The sequence below is a fragment of the Strix aluco genome, chromosome 12 (genome assembly GCF_031877795.1).
Source record: "Strix aluco isolate bStrAlu1 chromosome 12, bStrAlu1.hap1, whole genome shotgun sequence".
Lineage (NCBI taxonomy): Eukaryota > Metazoa > Chordata > Aves > Strigiformes > Strigidae > Strix > Strix aluco.
Genome location: NC_133942.1, coordinates 9,016,406 through 9,044,214, shown reverse-complemented (window position 1 = coordinate 9,044,214; position 27,809 = coordinate 9,016,406). Strand labels below are relative to the sequence as shown.

The 27,809-nt window shown below is 36.3% G+C and overlaps 1 protein-coding gene across 4 annotated transcripts; it reads right to left on the bottom strand.

Annotated features, from left to right (window-relative positions):
- On the bottom strand, window positions 1-27,719 carry ICE2 (interactor of little elongation complex ELL subunit 2). Of its 4 annotated transcripts, XM_074837286.1 has the most exons (16): window positions 27,624-27,716; window positions 27,284-27,388; window positions 26,595-26,699; window positions 23,700-23,967; window positions 22,444-22,563; window positions 20,687-20,821; window positions 20,229-20,345; window positions 18,532-18,691; window positions 16,347-16,531; window positions 14,892-15,846; window positions 12,909-13,087; window positions 11,328-11,457; window positions 5,616-5,700; window positions 5,471-5,521; window positions 4,163-4,421; window positions 1-1,731 (listed from the first exon to the last, which is right to left on the bottom strand). In XM_074837286.1, the coding sequence occupies exons 2-16, from the start codon at window positions 27,307-27,309 to the stop codon at window positions 1,543-1,545; spliced, it is 2,964 nt and encodes a 987-aa protein (XP_074693387.1). In that variant the 5' UTR covers window positions 27,310-27,388; window positions 27,624-27,716; the 3' UTR covers window positions 1-1,542. The 4 variants fall into 4 exon arrangements, with proteins under 4 accessions (XP_074693387.1, XP_074693386.1, XP_074693388.1 ...); XM_074837285.1 differs by lacking the exon at window positions 27,284-27,388 and having other exon boundaries at window positions 27,624-27,719; XM_074837287.1 differs by lacking the exon at window positions 23,700-23,967 and having other exon boundaries at window positions 27,211-27,388.
- Between the last annotated feature and the right edge of the window lie 90 nt (window positions 27,720-27,809).

Here is a 27,809-nt window from a genome sequence, read left to right as displayed (position 1 = left end):
TGTATTTCACAAAGAACAGTTTTTAATATACATTCATTGTTTAAGCCTGCTTTATAAAAAACTGTCTTCAGGATTTTATAACAGGTATACCCCAGTAAACAACTTAAAAAATTTTATTTCTACTTTCATGACATTAAAATGTGTCATGTCAAGCCCCAGTGAGCAGAAGAATGCTTGATCAGATGTGTGTACTCTGTAACTTCTTTAGTTCAAACAAAAGACTGGAAGAACATCTTTAAGGCCTTTTTTTTTTGTGTTAGCAGTTTAAGCATGCATACAAACAGCTCTCTAGATCATCATCCAAACAAAAACTGTCACAGATATTTTAAAATAGTTGTGTTGTTTAAAAGGCAAAATGGGAAAAGAACGTATTGGACTCATTCTTGTAGCTTTCAAGAATTCATGTGCTCTTCTAAAAACAATACTCTTAACAAATGAAAATATAGGCAGAAAACACAAAGCAAAAGCAATGACAGAGAATATAATTTTCAATCCTCAAATTCCAGGATTGTTTCTGATGAAATTCTGTTTGATGAAACACTGAAAGTATGTACCATAAAATACCCGTAATGCGGAGAAATCTTCTCTAACAAGCAATCATGTTAGTTACAAACACATCATAGAATACAATGGGTTTACATACTAACATTCAAAACAACTTTAATTTTTCCACACACTCATATTCACTAGGAACCCACATGTCCTCACATCGCTTGGCCTTTTCACAGACAGTAAGTATTCTCTTCCTCTAACTTCACTCTGTCAGTTTGGCTCTAAATTTCAAGCAAACTGCTGATGGACAGCATAATCTGGTTGGGTTTCTAGAACGATGACTAAGGCCTTGATCCTATCACTTGTTCCACCAGACAAACCTCAGGTAAGCACTACTGCATACCAGTGTGCAATCTGATACAAGATTTAGGCTGTAGCCATTCAGTAATAATGGCAATATTCGTTTTTGAAGACACACCGGAATCCATGCAGTTTTTGAAAATTGTTTACCCCTAAGTTTCCTAGTGCAAATTTATGGCACATACTATTCAAGCAAACACATCTTTTGTTCCCCAAACCTCATTTGTTACACCATCCTAAAAAGAAAACTGGTAGAGTCTGTGTGTTAAAAGGATTAAGCAATTCAATTCAAGTTGTTCCCCTTATGCACATTACACAACGTAAAATGTAAATTTAAAATACGTCAGAATAAAAATCTGCAGTGATTCTGGAAGAATTAAGAAAGCTGAAAAGTTATTTTTCTTGTTGTTATGCGATATCAGATATTGCTGTCAACCAATAATACTCTTGTCCCCTAACCTCAGCTGCAGACACTTGCTCTATTTTCCTCTGACTGAATTTGAGATTTTCACTTGAAATGCGTCCACTGAGGTAAGAAAGGGTTAAAGGTTTATAGAATGTTTCAGCTATGGAGCCATTTCCCCTGCCAGCTTGTTCTGGCTCCTTTGAAGCGGCAAGAAAGCCTCAGATTTTTTTGTTTCCTCTTGCCCTTCTCCAGGTCATACTTAGCACAGCATAGTTCAGCTATTCCTACTTCAGTTGCGTTTTGTTGTACTTCATTTTCCACTTTTTCTTCGACATTCTTTGTTTGCAGTAATTCTTCAGCTTCTTTGTAGCCACACCTTCATTTCTAACAGGCTTAGCTGGATTGCCTTTTGTTTCCATAGCTACTGGCTTTCCCTCATAGGGTGTGTCTGATTGTCCTTTCGACCCAGTCATCTAGACACAGATGGGGAGAGAAGAAAAAAAAAAAAACCACCACCAAACTAGAATTAATAATCTTAAATCTGTATTAAGCACAAACATATACAACTACCTTCAGAGAACTGCCTTCTACTTCTTGTCACTCCAGCCAGACTCAGAAGCCACATCTGGACTAGGCGACAGGCACAGCTGGTCTTCCTGTCACCAGTCAGATCTGACCAACCCTGCCTCTTTCCTGCCTACATGCCTGGATTTCCTTCTGGCAGAAATCAAGTGCATGAGGTAATTAGGAACTGAAGCACAACTCTATTTTGCCTTCATATGAAGTCAGGATGTGGCTAAAACATGTAACTGGGCCTAAAAAGCATCCCATAGTCCACTAAGCAAGGCATAGTTAGCATGTGGCTTTTACACAAATGAGTAAATCTATGCTGAAGAAAAACAACGCTTCAAAATTTCCTTATTTTTAAAGTGTCGTACTACCTGTTCAGAATTTTAGAGCTGAGAATGGGATCTTTGGCAAATTTTCAAAGCATGATATGCATCACTTATTCACCAGCATAAATTACAGAACAGGTTGGATTCCTAAAAAATTTTCACAAAATTTCTATCAAAAGTGTCTTTACATGCAGATAATTAATTCTTCTTCTCACAACAAATTCTATTCTGTTTTAAAAACAACAGCAACAAACCCCGTATGTTAGTGACTTTTAGGCTATATTAATTTTTACTTATCCTAATGATGTCGGGAAGGACTATCACATTCAAACATCTAAAACATTTCTTTAGATTTAACTGCACTCTGAAGAAATGCAGAATATAAATGCTGTGTAAGTTGTCCATTTTCAGTAAAAAGGAGTAAGTCATCCACACACAATTTTATATTTATGTCCAAGACACAGAAATTGTGTTTTCTTAAATTAAGGTACTTCCATGCCTCTAGACAAAGCATATGTGCCTCTATATAAAATAACATACTATCCTTATTTTAGAAACTGTATTGCATATATAGTTACCAATGTTTCTGTATGTCAGGGAAGGCACCTGAATTGCAAATGAAAGTTTCCTGAAAGGTGAAGGAGTTCAGAGCAACCAAGAGACAGGTGATCAATGGCAATTTGACTGACTGAGCTAACATTCTTCAGAGGGCCGAAAGGAAACCTTATTTTTGCTGCAGAGAATCACTGTTATCCCTATATGAGCTTTGTTTAAAATTACAAACAACCAAGAACAGATCCAAGATGCTCCACCCTAGCTGTTGAAATCAGGAATCAACAAATTAAGACATAAAAGATTTCAAACTGTGGCATGAGGGGACTGAGGAAAGTACCTAAACTTTCAGTGATGTTGCTTGGTTTTCTGTCTTGCCATACGATTGTCCCACACCTAGTAATGTAAAAGCTCTGACTTTTTTTTTTTTTCTGTGCATGTGTGTGGCCTATTTGCTTACAATCTCTCTTGTCTGCGTGAGATTTCAGGTATTAAACATTACAGTTGAGTGCTTATTGCCATCTCCACAGAGGAAGCACTAGTCTGGAGCCCTCTCTTCTACCTGGCTACTTATTTTCACTAAGCTGGTTAGAATTTAGTATCTTAGGCTGTCAAGACATGTCAGTTTCTGCTGAAATAGCCCAAAAAGCTCAAGATTTTGAGATCTGGGGAAAACACAGAGAGACAAATGGAGATGAAGGTGAGATTGAAAAAACAGGAAACCAGGTTAAAAGGCCCTTCCTGAAATTATTCGAAGTACATCAACAAAAACACTATGACAGGGGCAAAATTAGAAAACCCTTATAAATGCAAATATTGTACCTGTTTCGGCTGTACTGCAAGCTTATCAATTACAAAGCTTTTAATTAAGCCAAGACTGCATTCTTTTTGCTGTCCAAGAAGTATTATTAGCTCACATAAGAGGCAAAACTTCATTTTAAAATAATTTTGCCATCAAACAGGGAAAAAAAAAAAAAAGAGTATATTTAAACCCACTTAATGTATCACAGAGAATTGCAGTAAGAGGTCAGTAGAAGAGACCCTCACAGCAGAATTTACCTTATCTCATTTTACCTGTCTACAGTTGTGCTAATCATCTTTACTCCTGTAGTCATTAGAGGGAAAATGACAACTCTACATGAGTGCTACAATCGATTTAAGATGCCTATCCTGGTGTGGATGTGCATCTTACAAAATATTCCATTTCCCTCTGTTAACAGCACGAGCTTAAATGTTGTTTTTCCATACTGTAATGTTTAAAGCTAGGTGAGATGAATCTCACTTGAGTTTTTTTCAGGAAAAGGGCATTCCTATTCTTGGTAGTGGATCCAGAACTCCAAAGGGTCTCTGTGACACCCAGAGATGATAGATGAAATATATTAGCCATATATCCAAGTGACTGAAATAGATTATTTCAAAACTGCTAATCTGTTTTTGCATCCAGCATGATACTGACCTTCTGTTTCCACGTGGCTTCCTGGGGTGCAGGCGGAAAGGTGCATGGCACTCTTCCATGGTTCATGTGATAGGGCAAAGGGAGGCTGGGATCTAGAGGCACCCATGGGACTGAAAGAGTGGCAGGTACAGGAGGCAGATCACAATGAGCTTTATGTAAATTATATGATGCTCTCGTCGACTTGTCAAGAGAACTCTTGTAGATTGCAACTGATGAATCTCCTGCAGCATGAGTCAATAAATAAGAGCCCTCCTGCAAGCTAAAAAGATAAATTCAAAGTGAAAAATACAATTTATATGTTTTTGGTTTGTTTCATTAGATCATGATAGCTACTAAGTTCTTAATGCAAAAGCAAAACATCTTTACAGATTTACTTAACAGTCCCTGTTTTATAAAAAAACTACGAACAAAAAAAGCATGAATTAAACGGTATTGATAAAGACATACTAATTCATGTGTTTATAACGTATTCGTAATGTACTAATTTATCATCAATGTACAGACTGTCATCATATTCAACAAAAGATTTAGGCATACACTGAAAACCATCCGTATTTGGCAAACTAGAATTCTTTAACCAGTTTATTACAAAGCATAATGCATATATGGACACAGACACAAAAAACAGACGTGCAGGATTAAACAGGTTTTCAGGAAGATAAATGTCAACCAACTGCCCATATCAAAAGTCTTAGACACAAATTGCAAAGCTACAGAAATTATGAAGTGTGGGAAAACTCTTCTGCAATTCGAATTAACAGTGCACACACAGTGCAAGAAACCTGCTTCACAAAAAAATTAAAAGACACTTGCAGATCGAAAGCCTGGAAGTAACTAAATAAATAAAGCAGCAAGAGAAAGGTTGCAACGTTGTACAGAAAAAGACATACGCTGTTGTAAATCAAGCTAAGCAGAAGGGAACACAAACAGTATTATTTCTACAGATTAAGCAAAAAGACTAACAAAAACCAGAAGTCCAAATTTTAAATGTCAGCCTACATACATAATATTACAACTCATTCCTCTGAACTGTTTAATCAGGTCAAAAGCATCTGGTCGCCTCCCTTGAATAAGTGGTCCATAAAAATCAAGTTCTTATTCTTTTGCATCATTTATACAAAACCTGTAATCCTAAGCACATTTTTACACAGTACTGCATTACGCTGTGCTAGACCTAAAATAATCTATAAAATAGGTAATGTATCTGAGGAAATAAAAACAAACAGTAGACAAGCATTCTACAGAAGAAAATATGATGAGCTGGGTAATGTTGCAAATAAATACAATGAACAAGAACAGAGCACTCACTCAGACACTTTCTTCAAAATGTGATGAAGTATATTTAATGAATTTGCAGGCCTGCAAAAAAGAAAAAAAATTACAAAAGTAGTAACTTACAAGGCTTGATAGGGTTTCAAATTCATTGCTAGAAAAAACTACTAAAAATACTCACTTAATCAATGCAAGTTTTTCTCTTAACATTTCTGGAGAAATCTTTTCTAGCATAATAAGCTTTGATGTAAAAGCATCAATACGTCCTGAAAAATAGTAATTCAATTAATACACTAAAAATAAAAGAGAACAAATGCAAAAGCATAATTTTCAGACCTAATGCATTTTAAAAGGAATAAAAAATTTTGCTCTTTTACAGTGTAGAACAGTGAAAAGTATTTATCGATATTGCACAATAACAGAAAGTAAAATGCATAGCTGCTTCAAGTACAGACATTTGTATTTGGACTGTCTTTCTAAATCAGGGCAATACCCATGAATCCAAAAAGTCTTACATTTTGGGTGATGTCTGGGATATACAAACGCATTTAACATCAGTTAGTTTGTATCTTCTCAAGTTCTTTTGATCCTTAACACTATGCTTCCTCACTGGACAGATCATGAATGTTTATCTTTTTTAGAACAAATTTACTTTTGAGTTTAATATACTTTTTTTTTCCTGTTCTGACACATTATACAAACAATTGTGTTATTTGATTTTCTAGGGATTCTGTACCTTCATCTCTTGATTTTTTGGGTGTTTTTTTTTTTTTTCCCCCCTCACCTGAAAAATGACAACTTACAATTCAGGCCTCTTGCATGGCAAATCGTTAGACTATTTGACTTTGGTATAGCTAGGAGCAACAATTCAAAGGTCTCCTCATCACATTTTTAAAATAAAGGCTGACAAGAACAGTTTAGCCCACATTTTCACTTGATAAGCAATAAAGATCATTAAATGCACAGCTTGTACACTGATGTGGTGACCATGCCTTACCTTCAGATTCTCTGTCATGTTGAGGTTTTCCCAGAAATCTGTTGTATTCCACCTCCCACAACGAGGATGAGGAAAAGGCAGCCTAATAAAATATGACCTACTCAGGGGAATTTACTGCTTTACTGCAAATCTGCTCTCGTAGGAAGTGTAAATGCTTCAATTGTACAGTTAAAACTGCTAAACCAAAGCACTTCACAATCCAAGCTAAACATTACTAGCAATTTGTTATGTGATGTGTAAGAAGACCAAGTAAGAACTCTCACTTTAACAAATTTTTTTCAAAAGCACCAGGACAAGTAATTTCTTTTAAATGCTGTACATTTGTTACTCTTCTTGATATCAGGATTTTGGGCAAGACTAAGTAGCTAGGTTTAATATTCTGCATTGCTGATTAGAGGAAAGGAAACTTGAATTCATTATAAAAAACCCCCAATACGTTTGCATTCTCCATTCCTTATCAGCCTCTCCTCAAATCGGAAACTTTTCCAATTCTAAACTCATTGATGGCATAGCTGGGGGGGGGGAAAAAAAAAAATCTATGGACTACTCATATCTAATTTATATTACTGTATCTTGTATTTGATAAGTGACTGAAAACGCTTAACATTCAGTAAGGTACCCATAGAGTAAGTACTTCCTTCCAACCCATTTTTCAAATAATCTTTATTTAAAGGCCAATATTATCCTATTCAAGTGAAGGTAAACTTTTTGCAGTACGTTTTGCTTAGGCACTTAATGCAAATAAGTGACTAATGGTTGGGGTAAAATGTTCCCATTTATCAGCAAAGCTTATCACAACTTTATTTACTGCTTAGATCAAGTACAAGTATCTTATTTGGGAAACATGCCACAGAGATTACTCTCCTTGCAGATGCAGGATTTCCTACCTGAGTAGCAACGGGACTTAAATCAACAACCAAGCAAGGTGCTCTACTAGCAATGGGAAGACAGCACTCTCAAGTTTGTTTGATGATAATATCTTTGCTTTCATGCAAACAATCATTACCTTGAGAACATGTGAAAAAAAAAAATTTCTACTTAATATGACACCTTGCAATTTCTGCAGGAGACCACAGTTACACTTCTGTTTTCTTTCTCATCTGCTGAGCCAGCAGCACTGCTGAGTCACTGCGTGGAGCTATGAGATTCCTCCCTCGGCCCCACAGAACAATACAACACTGAAGAACGACGCCAGACAATTAGGGGTCACAGACCAAGGTCCAAAGAACTTTCCACCCATACTTATTTGGCAATAGAAGAGATTGTTGAGACAGTGAATTAACTTTTTTCAAGATCCAGCAACTCCTAAGCAATTCAATACTGAAGTCTACTACATGCTCAGAACTTCAATTTTAGAGGTTTCTCTTAAGATCTATGTAGTCTCAGAACTGTCTGAGCAAGAATGCAAGTTGTAGATACTGTGTTAGTAATGGTAAGATCACAGCTTTCAAATAGTTGTTCCATACTTTCACACTCATACTGGGGGGTGAATTTAAAAAGAGCAGTAAGTCTATGGCTCTACTATGGTTGATTCAAAAATTCCTTTAGTATAAGACATGACATTTCACTTAAAATAATAGCACGATCTGAGAAGTCAAGTCTGTCTTTCTGCTTACACCAAACATATGATAGCAGTAGTCCTACTCTGACGAATCAGTTTAATGAAAAAGAATGAGATATTCACTGTATTTTAAGTAGTCCATAATACAGGTATATTATCACCATTAGAGAATTGTCCCTGGAGTTTCAGGACAAAGCTTTCTGTTGCAAAGAGGCCCCTAACTACATCAGGACACTTGTAACATTGTATTTTTCACAGCTCCCCAGAAATACAAACTGAAAGGCAGAATTCCACAGCTACCTAGCAGTATTTCTCGATAGCAAAAAGAATCCCTAAATAGAATATGATAAAAATTTCCTATTAAAAGCTGTGGTAGATGCTCTTTCATAAAATAGATCGTTTACTTCCACGTACGTCTTTTTACCTACCACTATTAGAAACTGCATGATGGTACCAAAAATCTGCAGTCTCCAATTTGCCTACCTGAATAAATCACATATTTTGTCAGCATCTATAGTTGGTGACATGCTGAGAGTCCAACTCCATACCTGTAGCAGACTTTTTTTCTTTCTTCTCAATAGCAGCGGGAGGGGGCCTGCCCCACATGCTGGGAGTACTAATTTACTGTGCAGGATGGTGACAACCCACAGTAATCCTGTGCTTCCTCAAAGCACACAAAAAAATCCTGTGCTTCCTCAGACCCCAGGGTTTGCTGCTGGAAGAAGCATATCCAAGAGCTGACAAATAAGCATCACTGGAATAAACAGCGTTTCTCAGTTCCAACAACTTTTTCTCCCAAGCACAGGAACAGAGAGATTGTGTTGGAGGCCAGGCCACGGAAGCCTGCCAGCCTAGGGCTCCGCGCCCATCTCACGGCTAGCAGGTATCTACGAAGGAGACACCGAGGAGCCTCCGTATCAGAAGGAGATGGCTCTTTGTGCCAGAACAACTCCTGCAGCACGCAGCCTGCTCTCTCCTACACTCCTGAGAGACTATAAAACGGGGTGTTGGCTGGATGGGCTGTCTGCAAACTTCTGCATGCAAGTCATACGTTAAGTTTCCTGTAACTGATGGGAGATTAGATAGACATGCATTCTTTCAGTTTGTTCACTCTCTGAGCAGAGGAATCCTCTCTCGATAGCTTACTATTTCGTCACACTGCTTGCAACTCTGGAAAAGTTACTAAAATGTTGATAAAATTTTCTACAGGGGCCTAAATTTCAGTGCAATTCAGTATACTGTCCTGCTTGTTAAAAAAACAATGTTTCAGTACTGTATGTTAAGGTATGATTAGAAATGGAGAACTGTGTGCATAATTATCTGTGAGGATTTTTTTTAAGAGAAGGGAAAAACCACAGCAAATATCGCTTTTAAATTTTAAAATTAGAAAGATAATTTCCATTAAGTATGGACAGCAGACAAAGATAGAGGCACTGAGCAAAACTATCACCTCAAATTCATTGGATTTCACATGAAACTTATAATTCTATGGTAAGATGCGAAGTTTATACATAAAAATTAGATGAGAGAACTCAGCATTTCTAAAATACTACTCTGATGTGAGCTACCAACAGCAAAAGTGTAATTCAGCGCACAAGTGGAAAGGTTAGGCAACCGCAGGCCACAACTGCTGCCATAACAACCAGAAAAACAGAGAATTTTTTCTAGAACAAGAAAGTGAGGCAGTCCCCACTACAGAACATTCATTCACTGTACAAACAGGATTGCCCTCACTCCATAGCAAGTGCCAAACGTATTCTAAAATGCTTTCTGACTAACCATTTTGTTGCAGATTTTCCATTTTAAAACCTTACTAATTACAAGATAACTAGTATCAGAAAGCTCTCCATATATTAAAAGCGTTGTTAAACATCCACAATGTTAATCTGTCCACATTTTTTACAAGCATAATTTTCATTTCTCTACAGAACATATGTATCCTAACAGACATAAAAACTTTCCTGACATTTAAAATGTCATTGTATAAATGTACGAATACAGCATTTTCTACAAGGCATTTGTTAGTGAAACCCTCCTTATAATGCTGCATTCCTTGTGTCTGGTTTCTGTGATTTTTGGATAAATTGCTTTTATGAGTAAGATATGCTTTTGCTAACATTTCCCTGCTTCTTATCCCTGCTTATTGTTTTTTTATTTTCTCTGCTCTGAATTACAGCTGCCATCTCTTATACACGAGATCTGTAGTTTCCTGCTTCATTCTCACTGAATGTGTGTTACTTCTCATTCACAGATTCTATGACATTATCTCCTGTTTCCATCTGCTGCATGATACAGGACAAGGAGTACCAAGATCATCCCTTTGACAGGGATATTTCAAGTCATATCATGTATTAGGAAACTGAATTTCATGGATCAGTTAGATATGGACAATGGAAAACCTGGAAAATGGGTTTAAGTAAGATCATCCAGTGTTCAGAACTCCCGAGGACTATTATAGCTATGGAAAGAAGTTTTCAATAAAATTATGCTATATATTTTTCTTCTTGTTAGGAATTTCATTTCTGCAAAGTCAGAAAATTATTTCCAGTACCTCAGATATGAGACACACGTACACTGTTTTAAAAGCAAGTAATTTCTCTTATTTCTGAATGACAGAACTTGGTTTAGCCCTGTCTTGCTTGTTTTTCCTCATTCTCTTGTATCTTATCTGTCTACATGTTATCAGTGTAGAAATATGAAGATTATTGCCTGTTTAAAAAAAAAACCCAAACAAGTGACACTTGACCTTTTCCCATACTGCAAGCTCAAAGGCCAAGGAATCAGTATCCTCTGAGCCACATACCTAATGCTCTTTTCGTCTTCTGCTTTGCTATGTAATAACAAGTGTTATTAAAATTATTTCACAAAACAGTAAGATACATTTATAGGTCGTATTTCATCAAGAAATATTTCTACCAATCCTGCGATAATTCATGTTGTATATGACTCATTAAAGAAACAAACAAAAAACCACCCCAAATACCTCCCCCCAAAACCAAGGATACTTTAAGTCATGAAGATTACTAATTTCAGAGAACTAAATTCACACTTAGATATACATTTGTCTTAGAAAGGCAAATAAATGCAGTTCTTGAAAACAAGGATTACTGGATGCTATTCATCTAAAACTGAAGTTGAAATACCCTCATTCACCACCCAACAGAAATTTTAGACAAAGTGCTTATAAAAGTGAATAAAAAGTGATAAAAAGTGAAAACCAAAATTAGAAAGTTAAAATAAGTAAGGACATACGGAATATACCTTTAACTTTTCTGTTATTTTATGAATATTCAGATGTACATGTTTCTTAAGCAAAAATCACCACATGAACTTACCAATATAAAATAAGCATTCAGAATGCAACATGCTCTCTGTCCACAACTGACATACTTCACTTTCTGTAAGAGCTTCAACACCGTAATAGGCTTGGTATTCTAGTTTTGGCAACAGGAATATTGGAATAAGCTGTAAAAGTGAAGATACAAGAAAAATCACCACTCACTGTCCAAAAAAATGTCCACAACTGAACTACATTTTGCAATTGATCATCATCACAGTCTTTCACTACAGCTGAAGCAACAAAAACATTTCACAGATTTTGTGTGATGACTCACATTCCACAAAATCCACAGTACAAACCTTGGAATACAGACTCTACATAGAGGAAGGTAAAATGCACAAAAAAAAAAAGCCTAGGCAAGCTTTTACAGATAATAAATTTTTGCCACTAAGTTATTTTTCCATGCCAACTAAATTAATTTGAAGTTCATACTTCTGTGCTCTACTGCCCTCTGCAGGAATTTAAGAAAAAAGACATTATTATATTTCTGATTTGTTTATTAATAGTGGAATCCCACCATTTATTCCCCCTGTCAGATTCTCACCTGAAATTAGAACCTAATGTTTGGACTCTCATTTGAAATCAGAGGCTAACCTTTCTGTGTTAACACTAACAGAGAAAATATAAGCCTCTTCTCACTGACAAATCAGTTTAAATTTCAGCAGGAATTTTAAAAAATAAGCAGCAGTGCTCAGTTTCTGATTTACAAACTAAGCACCTATTCACAGGCATTTATAAGCAGTAGAGGAATAACAAAGAGATGGTACTTCTTCAAAATAAGATTCTGAGCATGGAATCTTATCAAGTAATCAGAATTAAAGATCTATTTCCGTTTCAACAAAACATAAACACCTCACAAAATGCCTGCCTACCATAATTCTGGTATTCTGGGGAGGGAGATACACCACATCAAATTTGTTGAATGATTCAGAGGACTCTTGACAAAATAATAAATGACTGAGGATTCCAGCATAAGCTTTCCTCCTCGTGATGTTACAAGGAATATTTGGATTACACTTGCATTTAAAGTACTTTATTCCTTAAGACCAGTGATTTGCTAAGATGTATACCATAGCCTTTTCAAGCAGAATGAATAGGAACTCTTTTCATCTTTAAATGCGTTCTCTGTTGTTCATTCTATCTCCTATTTCTCTGCTTAACCAGGCATAATAGCAAGGCTGAATCCTGCTTGAAAGTATTTATGATCATGAAGATTCTGAAAGCCTTGGGCCGAAAACCTAATTACTGCATTAACTTTTAAGAATAGTTTAAACTGACATTAGTTTACATGAGTATAATTACCCATGCATATTACTGTAATGCAGTTGTAGTAAAAAATGCAGAATCACACTTATCTTTTCATCAAGTAGGTTTAAAGAAATCACAAGTTATTCTTCCCTCTCCTCCTACAGCAAATATTTACTTAAAGACGACACACACTGCAGAGATACAATTAAATGTACTAATTGTCTGAGTGAAAACACAAATACTATGAAGGACTGGGAAACCCAGAGATGCCAGTTGAGCACAACTGTTTAAAAAAACAAAACAAAACATCTATTAGCAAAATCTGGACCTTTTGGGCTTTTTTCTTCTTATGGTATCGTGGCAATGACTTCACTTTTTGCACACTGCAACGCACAAGTAACAACAGATCATCCAAACTGAATAGCTTATACACAAGGTTGCCATCCTGAGGTGCTTTATACTCCGAAGGGTCTTCTTCAAGCATCTGAAGTTCATTTGGCAGCTTTCCTATAGAAAATAAATAAACCAGAAAATGACAAGTGTGCACATTCTTTACCATGAAGCTAATTAGCTTTCTTCTCTTGCAGCAGGCTTTTTTTTTTTTTTTTTAAATAGGATGTGTTTGATTTCCTAAGATTTTGGGGTGAAAATGAAAGTGTCTGCTGTAACATTTTAAGAGTATATTTTTAAATATTCCCACATATTCTATCCTAATCATTAGATTTCTTATACAGAGCTGTGAGTCTCTATTGTACAAATGAAGTTCAAAGGCTGTTTTTTTAAGCCACAGTTACTCAGCACAAAGAAGACAAAAAATTTATTTACAATGAATGCCTCCTGAGAGCCACCATCCATTTATCAGTTTCTGAAATAACACAAACCTCAGGTTTGTATGGTAGCATAAGCCTCTGTTCCAACTTGAGTTTGCTTCAATCTAGCATATTCAAAAGAAATACTTACTAGATCTCCAAGTGCAGCTTTGAGGTGGGTTAACAAACATCCCTACATCACTTAAGAGATATTTTAACAAAACATTTAAAACAAAGAAGAATAAACTCCAACTTGTTTAAGATTATTTATTGAAAATTTATTCAGTTCTGGTTTTTCCCCTGCAGGTATGTGGAAATACGTGTCAAAAATACAACTACAAATAGGTGTTGCTGTAGTGCTATGAATACATCTAATACTAAATTTAGAGTTTATTTAGAGTTAATTTTTTAAAAAATTAAAAATTCTATTATCAAACACCTGAATTCCATACTCGCGCTTTTTAAGAGAAGAAGAAATAGAAGGGGTACCATGCTGCTCAACCCTTCACGCTGAGGGAGGTGACATAGCCTAAATACAGTTAAATCGTTAAAAATGTCAGAAGCGATAACAAAACAGAATTCGTTGCATTAACTGTTTCCATTACAGATTAAGTAATTAATTCAGATTAATTACTATGTGATCAAAGGCACAGCTAGATAGAAAACACCAGCAAAACAGGTTTTCCCACCAAAAAGCACTGATTCGTTGGAATGAAATATCTGAGAAAAAGAGTAACTGTTCTGATGCAACCTGCCTGGTTTCCTGTCAATTTACCAACACAATAAAGTGCTTCTAACTTCAGTTGTACAGAACTTGAAAGCAACTCGGACATGTGAGTAACACCTCAAAGTTCATGGTCCCTAGGATCTTCAAGACTTCTAGTTCTTGGTTGAAGTCTGGGTGTAACATTCAATTACCAGCTAAATGCATGAGAACTTGGGAGAGGTGGCTTGTACTGAGTCCTCATTAGTCTTCTGGAACAGATTGCTAGGAGCTAAGAAACGGCAACTGAACTAGACATCTCAGAACTTGGCCATCCAAATTTCAAGTTTTCTTTCAAGTTTTAATTGCATAATTTGATTACATTTTTCTTCTACAGAAAATGTAAAATAATTCCATTTTTAACTGACAAGAAACTATTTCTGCAGACCAGACTACACAAATATTTGAATTTCTGAGGAAAACTCATTTCACTACCAAATGATTTATTTTCCTTGCTTAAAACCTTGTGTATAACAACTTTTTGTTTCTCTAAAGTAAACAATATTTTGCATTCACCTCTACAGACAAACAGCTCCCAAAATGCTCCCTCATGTGTGCAAGACAGTAATTCTCACACAGAGAAGGTATTGTTAAAAAAAAAATTAAGTCACATCTACAAATAAACATAACAGAGGTACTATTAGGATGTTCTTCAGATGAAGGAGTTAAAATGTTTTTCTGCTAAATTTTACCAAAAATTTGAAGTTTTACTCCTTACACAATACACACAATCACTTACGCTTTGGCACTCCCTGAAAAAGCCAAGTCCAGGTATTTCTAGACGAGCCGCTGGGATTTGAGGCAGGGGCTGGCACAGTTTCTGTGCTGGAGGTCACCAATGGTTTTGGAGATTGAGGCACATGGGCTGGCATAGCATTAGAATTATCACAGCTCACCACTGGCTGCTCATGAGCTTTTTGGGAAGGTGACTTGAGAAGTTCAGTTTGCATTTTCAAAATCTGTCCAACAGGATCAAATTCTCTGGACAACTTTCTTGTAGGCTTTCTGGAGGCATTTTTTCCCTGATCCATGATACCCAAGCAATCAGTCGTGCTTGCTAATGGAATTGGTGGGGGGGAAGGTGATTTGGCAGTCTCTGTTGAGGTATGAGAAACAGTGTTTGGTACAGGTGTTTTGCAACAACTGGTGTTTTTACATTCTGTATCAATTATCAAACGCTCTTCATCTGTGTCACTACTGCATAAAGAAGTGTAAGTCTCATTTTTTTGTGCACCACCAGACTCTTTCTTGTAACTAACAGCATTAGATAGAGTATTTAATTTTGTTTCATTCTCCAATACCTTGGTCATGACATGCTGTGCTTTGTTCAGTCCTACCTCCTCTGAATTCAAGTTTTTATGAGCTGAATTTTCTTCAGGGCTGAAGCACAGGATGCCATCTGATGATGGAAGCTGCATGCTGGCACATGCCAAAACTCCTTGCTCTGAAATGGTGACTTTCCCTTCTTCATCTCCACTGTTTGTGGTGGATATATTTTTTTTCACTATTTTTAGGTCATGTGATAAAACTTTACCAGTGTTATTAACTGTAGGAAAAGTACTTTCCATTTTAGAAGTTCTTGAGAGCTTGACATTTGCTCCAAAAGTTTCCAGTTCTGTAACATCATCATCAAAGTCCATCCCTGTGTCATCTGGAAGAGGAATCTTCCTGTACTGGTATGTATCAGAAGACATCTTAACACAGGGGGGAAAAAATAATAACATTAAAAATAAATAAATAAGTAAACCAGACCAAGAAATAGAATGTTTTCATCACAAACACTGTCAAATTGAAAACATGAAAAATGTTCTACTATCTGTATTTTGACTGTTGGGAGAGAGGGGCAGTAACAGAAAGAAAATATTCCTGTGTTTAATGTGGGATATCTTAAATCCTAGGAGTTGAAAGGCCTTTCAAAAGAGAAATAAAGTTCATAGAACTTTTGCCACTTAAATAAGCTGATCAAAAAACATTTTAATGAAGTAAACATTAACGCTGAGATGCCAATGTAATAGAAGCAATTCAAGGAACTAGACAGACATTTTAAAACATAGGGTCCGTAACTCAGCAGTAGAAAAACTACCAACAGAAAAACTAAATTCTCCTTCATTATCATGGAACAAGTAACTTAGGAATTATAACGCAGGTTTTTGGTTTAGTTTGTTTGTTTTTAAGAAGAGGTGAAGCTACATACATCCCACTGAAACAGACGGTCCTCAGCTGGTTTGTCCATCAATACGTGAGAAATGGAAACATAAGACTTTTTAGTCGCTAGGAAGTCCATTGGAATTTCATGGAAGATTTGGTTCCTCTCTCTTATTGTCATTTCCTTTCTCAGCAGAGGTGAATCAACATAAACCACTTTAGCTGGTCTGCTACCTTTTCAAGAATAAAAAGAGACTGAGTACATATTAAATGAAATGAAAAAAGATTGTTGTATAATTTAAGTAAGAAATCTTTCAACTATGGTCAAATTCATTCCACATTCACACTAGAAGAAATAAAAACTATCCTCTCATTCATTAACAACAGAAAATAAAAGTATGTCCAGATACAGTGTGAATTATTAGGATCCTGCAGCAGCAATACATACCACATTAACAGTAAATTGTATTTTAAATGCAGTTCTAAATAGAGAATTTGTAAAATAATTTAGGATTCATCGTTCCTTATACTGCATTCTATCATCACACGTATTCTGCTTTACAAAAAGATCTTTTTTATTTCCTTTGATGAACCTGAAATTTTTATCATTTTTTTAAAGTATCATCACCCAAAAGTGATGGCTGCAGTCTATATTTCTTCCAATCACTAACTGTGTCTGGGGTCTGCTGCCCCACTCTTTTGTTTACACCTTAAAACACTTACATATGAATCACCCACAGACTCATCCAGAAATAACACCGATACCCTGCCCAATATTATACAGTAAGCAAAGGCACATGGTGAACATAGTATCACTGTTTTAGAAAAAAAATTATCTGTGAATCTGTGAAAAAAATAATTAATGCAAGAGGTGGGTTACAGGGAAGATTGAAAAGGAAGGAGAGGAGAAACCCTTCAAGAAACACTATATATTGCTAACATTCTGAATGCCCTTTAGGTGTTAACTTTGGATCTAAAAATTAAGTTTAAAAAGTGTAAAGCTGATATGAACGGAGTCAGCCTATCATTAAAGTAATTTAATTTCATGTAAGCAAGTGCAAAATTTGTAAGATTTGCAGATATTTGACAGCTTATTTACTACTATTCAGAAGTCTGCTATGCACACAATATGGACATTCTAAGACAACCACCATTATAAATATTCATAATGAAAAAACCCTACTGTATTAAAAAAAGGGTAACGAGAGGAAATCTATATTCAGATTACTGATGGAGTGCTTGACAACTAAAGTATAGCATTCAGATGAGTTAATCAGTTTATTTAAAACATTTTTTGTTGCAATTGGGAAGAGTGATCTCCATGAACATTCATTATTTATTCATTATTCTATGATGTCAATAGCTCCTTTTAATTCCAGAAAGTGTTTGCTCTTTGTTTTTCATAAAAATTCAGAATTTCTTTTTTAGCTTATTGAAATGCGTTCACTTGATAATTTTAAGAGCTTCATGCAGTTGGTTTCTTTCCAAGGAGCAGAACTTACAGTTTTGAAAAGCAAAAGGACATTTAACTGTTTTTTTTTTTTCCCCCCAAGTGGAAAATAGCTGTATGTCCAAATTCAATGTTAATGGTGATACCTCTAGAGGCTGAGTTACTATTCTCGGTAACAAGGTGGAACAAGGTGTAGAAAACTATGAAATGACCTTGCTATCAGCTTTCCTCCGTGAAAGCAGAGGACAAACTATAGCAATGGATTTTTTTAAGTTCTTTTTTAAAAATAACTTTGATTAAACTAAATATCTTTCTTTACCACACAAAAGTCTCTGACTCCCTACCAGATGACAGCTGAAAACTATTAACTTCAGATTTTTGCCCTTTAAGATGTGTGAACTAAGTAAGTCAAATTTTACTACTTTATTTGACCTTAAATTAAATTAAATTAAAAACATGGAAGCACTTAAGAGAAACTATTTTCTTATGGCTGCATCTAGAGTGCTGCTTCTAGAGTGCTGCTTCTTCGGAAAAGGTAAACATTTGAGCCTATAATTACAATTATAATTTAATTAACCTTGGCTTTTTTTTTTTTTTTTTTAAATAAAAGCAAAACTAAACTATTCTATTGATGTGCGAACTAAACCAGACTGCCTTCTACCTTCCCACAGTTGGTTTTACTGGATTTTCTAATTTCCTGTTCTTCCATGTGCTTGAAAAGGATTATGAGAAAATAGGTCTTCATGGACAAAAAGGTAATTTTTCTAACAAAAACATACTATACCTGCAACAGGGATCATTTTAATGCAAACTGGAATTTCCCATTGTTCCTTGTAGTTTAGTCCGTGATTATTCAGTAAAGTAAATAATGACTGATTATTTAAAACAACTTGTGGACAGTATTTCAAAGCAAGTTTTTCTGCATTTGAATCCGAACTAATATCCTAAACAGAAAAGAGTTAAATTTTTAAAGTTTAAGAAATACACACCCAAGTTTAAATTTGTAAGAAAAACCACAAACCCAAACAAACATGGATTAACTGCCCTGTCCCCACCCCCACTCCCCCAAAGCCCAAATACCACCATGGTGCCAAGCTTCAGAACCAAATTAAAAAAGAAAAAAATCCCCCTGCGGGTTTCTGGTCAAATCTTATGCATCCACCCTGCAGCATGAGAATATGTATCTTCTTAACTTGTATCTTTCAGTTCATTCCTATTAATTTGAATTACTGGGCTGAATAGGAATTTGGATGATTGTGAAATATGGGAGTATGTTGCAGAAGAAAAAAACAGATTCACTCACACATATCTTACAGATCATCTCACAAGTTAAGTAATAGCACAATAAAGACATTAACATTAAAGTATGGTTAAAACTGCACAGTTATTTGAATACAGATTATGTATATAGATTCTTAAAACAAATATAAAACCATGAAGAATGCAAATTCAGAATTGAAATTATAAAGTTATTAATCATTATGAGTACAGGTTTCCATGAAGAGAGGAGGCTGGGAAGGCTCATGAGGTGGAGAACATCAAGGACTAAGATGATAATGGAAGCTCAGGAGCACTGAGGACGATGAGAGAGAAACAAGAAAAATCTAGCAATGTTCTTTTTTCTGCCACCTGAGACATCATCAGAAATATTCTCTGTTATAGCTATAACATCTTTTGAGGCACATATCATTCTCCTGTGTCACCTCTGCTACTTTCTTAAGCAAAAGTGTCTTTGCAATCATAGTGCAAAGTTGAAAGTTTAGTTTTTGATATGTGAACAAATTCCTTAGATTAGTGGATAACAAATTATCTGGCATAAACAGACACAAACCCCAAGCTCTACAGAATTAAAAACTCATTGATTTTCTCTGTGGAAGAACACAAACAGAAACTTTGGATATTTAACAGTAAGGTGGAATGGAATCTAAAAATTGTTCAACTCTGAAATGGAGTTCATGCTGTTTAGCAAAAGAAATTCCCCGGGTAAGCTAACCTAATCAACTTTGCAGAAAACTAGATAGTCTGAAGTATTTCTTCTTACCCTCAGGACTTCTTTCTTAAATCAGAAGCCTTTACACCTACATGCATTCACATGTATGTATACACACACAGAGGCCAGCTGAGAAATTGCAAAGCGAAGTTTAAAAGGAACAACACTGTAATAAACAATTCCATCGAGATTTCACAGACAGTGTGTATCAATTCAAGGACCTCTAATATGTTTCACTGGTAGAACAGAGGAAGTCCCTTCAAGAAGCACTAGGTCTAAAAGGTAATAACCCAACTTTTGAAGAGGGCAGTGTGATTGCTATAAATGAAATACTAAACAAATAATGATCCCATGTATATTCCTATGCTACAAGATGTGTAATTAGGAAAAAAAAAAAAAAATGAAGTAACTTAATACTGCCACATAAGAAGGACCAAATTGCTCTTCTCTACAAAATAAGCCTTAAAAATGACAATAAAAAGGTTACTTACATTGTGCATAATAGAAGCCTTTTTTTCTGGAGTTATAATAGATGTAACAGTTTTATAATCTGTGGGCAGTTGAACATACATGGCAGGGAAATCCGTTTTACCACGTCTTGCCGTACCCTTGAAGAAAATAGCTTTAACCAAAATCATCCGGACCCAACATTGCATTTCTTATAATGATATTAAGAATTTATGCAGGTCCATTATAAAGTTAGTGTTATATTAAAAAAAATATACTATTAACGTAATCTTTTTACTGCAAGCATACAGTGAAGGGTGTTAACAGCCTTACTACCAAAATAATTTTGTGTTTTTATTATAATTTATAATCAAAACTTAACCCCTAACCCAAGCACTGAATCATATTTGTAAAAAACCTGAATCCTTGCATAACACAATCCACATGTGATTCTACTTATTTGAAAATAACACCAAAACAATACATATACGTAAGGTATTACCATTACAAGCAGATTTTTTTCCAGCTTAAAGGTCAACTGTGTATGAAACTTTCCTCCCATGATACTCATGATCTCCTGGAGTGTGTAAACCTCAGGGTACTTTTGCACATGTCCAATACAAGCATGTAGTAATTCCTAACATAAAAAGAAAAAAGAGTTTATGCATTTGTGTATTTCATAAGAATTTAATTTTAAAAAGTTTTTTCTGCAACTGCAAGTTGCATTTGCATATACTTTTTGTAGAGATCACAGAGGTATTTAGCAGATTACTGCTAACAGACTTGTTGAACTCTTTCAGTTAGGGACAGTATTTAAAAACTTAAGAGGTACCGGTACAACTCTAATAATCTTACAATCACACGTATCAGAACTCAAACCTATTCTAAATTCTCTGCAACCCTTCATATGGAAGGCTAACAATGCTCACAGGCTCAGAACAATCATAAAAAAGTTTAGTACAGTTTGAAATGTGCTAAACCAGGCAATTATTTTCTTTTCAGTTTATTTATTGTGGCTTTTAGAGGGACTAGTATTTTTTTGTGTTACCACCTAATTTACACTGGGCCTAGGTAAAAGTCACAAAGGTAAAGACATAGGAATATTCCATATGTGTTGAAACTTGCTTTCATGCCAACTCTAGATCCTAAGATAAATACATAATTCAGATACCAGAAAAAATCAAGACATTTAAGTTTCATTTGGCAACTAGAATTAGTTATTTCCGCAAGTACTGTTTAAAACTAGTATGTGCCTCCATTTCATTTTTAACTCAGGATATCAATTTAAGTAGGACTTCAAGTTTGGAGATATGTTTTGGGACCAGACGACAAGATCACTTCGAAAACCAGACACAAATGTAAGATATAAAATTACAAAGCCAATCCCAATTTTCAGGAAAAAAGCAAGATTTCTGCCCTCACATGTGCCCAAACCATGTGTTAACGCAAGAACAAATTTATCTTGTGCACGAAAAAGCACATAATAAAAAGTCTTACGGTGAAATAGAAGCCATCCTTCTGAATTCACCTAAATGCTCTACTCTCTAGTAAACATTTATTTTCCTGTTTTATTCTGTAAAAGACAGCACTCACTAGAAAAGGCTGAACTTTTAACGAAAAGTATATAAAGTAAGACATTTCAATTAAGGCAAGACACTATGAGGAAAACAAGCACGAGCAAGTCAACATACTGAAGGGAAAGTTTAACGAACCTGTACTCCAGAACTTTTTTCCCAAAATGTGCTATTAAAACAAGAATGATATATAAAGTTGCACTCATGTTTGATTTTAGAATCATCAAAGTGGGTATTTAACAGAGCATGAACTTGCAAATGATTATGATTAAAGCCTGAGTAACCTCTGATTAAAGTGACTTTGTAACATGCTACTGTGGAGGAAAGCTTAACATTCTGTGCAGTAGTGTGTATTTAGGAGCAGCTTGTTAACGTAAATGCACACTTAAAATGCAGTTTCTCCCTTCCCAAATATAAAGATGTCATTTACTTAACTGCGGACTACACCTCTGTACAGTATCGTATTCAGTGACCTCCCTTACATCGTATCTTACTGGCTACGATAAACTGTGGGCCAAGCCATGCTGCACAGCATAAGGGAAAGGGCAACGTCTCATGTCTCCCAACATGGAATCGGCAGAAGCTCGGGGAACATCAGACCCCATGAGCAGTGCCTACAGATCTTAATCACAATTCCAATTTAATTATTTAAGAAAAGAAGGAATTAAACAGTATTGGTAATTACCTCAGTATAACGTAGTGCATCTTCAGAGATGGCATCATAATCTTGGGCACAGCTTTTTGCAGCGTTTTGGGCAAATTTCATAAATTCTGCAATTTCATTGTTTACTACTTCTTTCATTTGCTGGTGGGGAAGGAAAAAAAAAAATCTATTTTTTAAAGACAGAATGGAATCCTGTAGGTTAGGTATATAATCAGCAAGATTTCCAGAGAGGTAGCACAAGTGATGGTATGAGAGAGTGCAGAGATTCCACTTGCTGCACAATTTGGCAAGTCTTTGCACATGTTCAGTGTTTCACTTAAGTAAAAAATTTTTTTGCAAGGCCCATTTCCTTTAAAAAAAAAAAATCCCCAAACAACAAAACATCCCTGCCCCAACAAACAGCAAGCTTCTTTTGATCATACACTGGTGGTTTATAAAAAGAAAGGCTACAAGACATTGTTGGAGCAACCTTACATGACAGAGTCACAAAGATATCTGAGCTGTGCCTTTATAAGCAATTACAGTGTAAGTGACAACAATGCAGTAGGTACTGATTTCCCTGGGAATGACATTCCTATTGTTACAGGATAAAAAAAAAGGAATTAGTGTTAACAAGGAAGCATGGGAAACCAAATGCAATGGCTCAAAAACATTTGGTGATTAATTACATTACACAGGATTCAACTAAAATGGTACTTCCAACCAATGGGAGACATGGCCTTTCACTATTTAAACAACATTGCTGAGACTAAAGGCACGTGCGAAGCATGGAAGGTCGACACACAGGTCCCTCACATGCTAACAAAGAAAGTTTCCATTACGGGGTGCTGTCAAGTATCACATCAAAACGTATCCACCTCCTAACATTGTAACAAGACTGCTACATGCCATGATGAAATGCTAAAATCACAGTAAGGTCAACTCTTAACTTCCTTCTCATAAAAAAATGGGGTGTTTTGTGGGGGTGGGTGGGTGCCTGATCAGCTATCAAAGATCTACACTTAGTCAGCTGTTTAGACTACTACTAAAAAACAAACCAAAAAATCCACAAAACCCCCACCTACTTTAGTGAAATAACTAAATACACTTTAAATTTATATTAAAAAATTTATCCTGAATACTTTAAACCTTTATTACCATTCATAATACTACGTTAAAAGGCAATTATGACAAATTGAATTTTAAAACTTTTTTGCTACATTTTCCTTAACTCTTCACAACAAAAAAATTGTACAACTCCCTCTGTGATGTTCATATGTACACACATGAACACTTACGAGATAGGTGAGTAATTCTCTTTGACTTGCTGCATTAACTTGAAAATGGTTTATTTTTTTTGAGTACTTAGTCATCAGATATAAGTATGTCTTCTGCTCCTTCTCAGTCAAAGAAGAGGTAAATGGATAGGGGAGTCTAGGTTCTGGAAAAGGATGATCATCAATTGTGCTTTTAGTCTCCAGCTCAACTGGATCCGCAGCCTGCATGCTACAAGTCTGTCTGTTTCCTGAAGAGTTTGCCAATGCCTCCACATTTTTCTTTGCCTCTCTGAAAGAAAAGTAATAAATGAAAGAACTTATACTTTTCACATAAATATTAATATTTGTCAGAATTAGTAAAGGCAGTCATGCAAGCCTAAACTTCGAATCCAGCAAAATGCACTGTGAGATATCATACTCTTCCAATTCCTAGCCTATGTCACAGGAATTTCCTTATTCTGAAACTTCACCTGGACAATTACACTAACTCTTGGTATCAACAGCAGGTTTGCCACTGGTTTAAAGATGAAAACCAAAAAAACCTGCTTTTTTTAAAAAAACCAACAAAATGGTGTATATATTAGTCAGTATACTCAATTTTGAGGTGACAAGCTAAATATGAAACTGATTCTTTGTTCTGGAAACACCCATTACCAGTGAAAAGATAAAGAGTCTCAACATTACATTATTCATTGATAGCTGGTGTTCAGAAACAGCTTGCACTCAGAAAGGTCTAACTTATCAGTCAAAGTTATGACAGTAAAGGAGAAAGACTTAACTAGAAAAAGCCTTTCACTGTAAAAGAAGTAAATTAAAACTACTTAATTGTAATAATAGAAATTCCGGATTTCAATTAAGAAAGTTTTATTTTCCACTCTAAACAACACCAAATCAGTTTCCAAAAATAATGTTGGGCTAAGGCAAGGGGCGTAGCTGGCCTAACAACAACAAAGAAGTAACATTATAAAGCTGGTTCTTAAAACATCTCCAGTATACGAGGGCCATCTTAGCCCTGCTCTATTTAAAATAACTGTTCTTAAGAGAGAAAATATTTAAGGTTAACAAAATGAACATTAACTGCTGATCTTGGAAAAAACATATTTTTAAGATACGATTTCAGCAGTAGGAAATATCCCAAGTGTTATTCAAACCCAGCAGTATCACATCCACAGTTCTTAATAATACTTCACAGCTGTCTCTCTGAATATGAGAATGTGTCCATCCTCATGGCACAAACTGGCAAATTTAATTAAGCTGCAGCAGCGACAAGATGCTGACTCAGATATGCCAATGTAGGAACATCAAGAAATTCTAGCAGCTTAAATTGGCTATATTCAGCACTGAACGAAATGGCAGCACATCAAGATCATTTCAGTATGCAGTGCTGTCACAGTCTTCATCAGGGTGCAAACCAAAATAATCTGACAGAGCTTTTCTGTCCATATTTACAGCATTATACTTTATTTGAGCTGACGGCTTAAATTTTTCCCCTTCATTTTATCAGCAACCTGCCTTCACAGCTTCTATGGTGAGAGAACATACGCTTTAGTAAATATCTATCAGAAACCCCAATATAAAAATTGACAAATTTTCTCTAGCTTTTGAGATTTGCCCCAACAGGTTCTATTTCTCTTGACTATGGCCACACAACATAGTTCCACAAATTTCTGAATTTTTCTTGTTGCAACCTCTCTTCTGGCTATAAACCCACTTCTACCACACACAACTGAACACAATCCCACTCTTGAGTGCAGTCATGTCTACTCCAGAAACCCTTTTTCTGCATCATCTAAAAGAAGAATCCTCCAGTAATATCCAGTGTACCCAGTAGCAAGCTGTGAGGGCTCTGCTCATTTCTGTCAGTTCAAGGAAAGTTGCTCCAACAGAGATGAAACAGAAAAGCCTTCTCTAACTAACGATGTGGGATCTAAAGAGTCATGTGATGTAGACAAGTATTCCCCTCAAACGCATGTTCTCAGTGTCAGTTCATAAAAATACAGTAATTTCCCTTTAGAACAAATTCTCTCTACACATGCTGAAATCACTCAGAGCACGGTACCTACCTTGGTCTCCCAGCCACATTCTTTGTGGCATGGATGTTCACCCACCATGAGACACTTGCCACTTGTACCTTCCTACCAACTTAATGATATCTTAAAAAAACCCCAACAGCCTAAATACAGTCCTCCAGTTTTTGAAATCCAGCAGCATAAGCCATGCTTTCCACTATGTGAAACAAATGTTGATTCAACTTAAGAAAATTAAAAAAGACATCAAAAATTGCACAAACAATACTACCTATACCATCTATGTTCACATAATCTCATTTCCCATTCTTCAGCTAACACTCCATACAGTTTCTTCTTTACTCAAGGAATTAATTGCATCTCCACTGCACCTAAGCCCTCTTGGATCTATGTAAACAGTGTCAGCTACTTCCAAAGGATACAAGTAAAAAGGATTTCAATGTACACTATCATCAGCCTTCTACAAAGCGAGAAGACATGGAGAGACAGCAAGACACTGATTTCTAAAAAGAATTAGGTCTAGCTCACGGGTTACAGGATCCTTACTGTGACCAGTTAAGAGCTTGGGTCAAACTTCATCCCTCTTTGGTACGTAAGAGTAAGCAAAAACCAACAAGCACCACCCCCAAAAAATAACCCAAACCCCATCTCAAAGCCTGCAAAATACCACCCCGCCCCCCAAAAGACACAAAAGACCAGAGGTCCCAACCCAGACTCTTCCTGTTTTCTCTGTTTCACAACAGGCAAAGCACAGGCCAACTGCTGGACCAAGGAGTCAGTAACAAATCCTTGCATGCCAGGTAACATGCAGCTTTCCCCCAAAACTGTAAGGGTACGTATCAACAGGACGATGACAAACAGCACAAAAGTATAATGTAACAGAATATACCTGTTCGATAAATGCCATAGTTCAGACAGACTGGGAGCCAATGAATATTTTTCATAAATTCCACGTGAGAAAAATACTTCACTGCCATTTTTTGGTAAAATATCCCTGATAATTAAAAAAAAAAGAACATTACAATACACAAAAAATTAAAGGCCACATCTACCCCTGAGAAACAACAAACAGGATTATTTATTTTAAAAAAAAGCCTATCTACAGTGTTTCCCCATTCCCTCTTTATGGAAGTTACATATATACTAAGTCCTTGTGTTCTTCACAGTTCAAAAAGAACAATTTCATTAATACAGGATATAAATTCTAGATAAGGCAAGAGAAATTCTGATGCAGTTACACACTTTCAGATGCTCATTAACCAAAACCAAACACTGTGTTGAACTTGATAGAATTTTGAGAGAAATACAACAATCTTGGTTTTAATTTTTCAGAAAAGAGGTATTTGGTCTTCTATTTGTTTTTTTCTTCTTTTTTTTTTTTTTAATATAGCTCTGCTGGTGTACAGGGTTTACACAGTGCTACTCTTCCCAAACTATTTTGAAAGGCATGAGGAAATACTTATTTCTGTCTTTCTCACGAATAAACTAATTCAAAACCAACTCACCTCTCTACCCTTACAAAGCCGAACTACTTCTTTACAAGGCTTTTCGTGTTAAAAACAAGAACCATGTCACTACCCCAAATCCATATCGTGGATGCTCATTACTGTTCCTCATTTCCGAACACAAACAAACATCCAGACTCTTCTTCAGGCAAAGCACACTCACTCCTCCCTTCTTCCACTGAGAGAACGACAAAAAATGGCGCCACCCCCCCTTTCCCCCAGCGATTGGGCGGAGCCGGGCGGGGGCGGGAACCCAGCCCCGCCCCACCCCGCCCCGCCGCGCGCATGCGAGCCCCCGCGGCGCGCTGGGCTGGGCGCCGCGCTCTTCTCGGCGGGGCAGCGCGGGGCCGCTTCCCGCTCTCCGCAATTCAGCGGCCCTGCTAGGCTGGGGGGAGAGGGGGGAACGCACTTACCAGGTCAGCAGCTGCCCCTTGGCCGCCATCTTGGCGGACCCCTCCAGGAGGCGTATTCGCCGGTTCCTCGTCTCGCTGCCGCGTGAGGCGGCCTCAGAGCACTGGCCAATCGGCGTAGCAGGGCGTCCGCGCGCGGATCAGGTGTTCTCAGCCAGCCAATGGCAGCGTGGGCTGGCGCAGCTGCTG

Excerpts from the sequence above, each read along its gene's own strand:
- ICE2 (XM_074837285.1), bottom strand. The coding sequence starts at position 27,652 with ATGGCGGCCAAGGGGCAGCTGCTGACCTG. Across the intron at positions 23,968-26,594 it reads CTATGGCATTTATCGAACAG|AGAGGCAAAGAAAAATGTGG; the intron begins GTATATTCTGTT and ends CTTTTCTTTCAG. Across the intron at positions 20,346-20,686 it reads AAAAAAATCTGCTTGTAATG|GGTACGGCAAGACGTGGTAA; the intron begins GTAATACCTTAC and ends ATTTTCTTCAAG.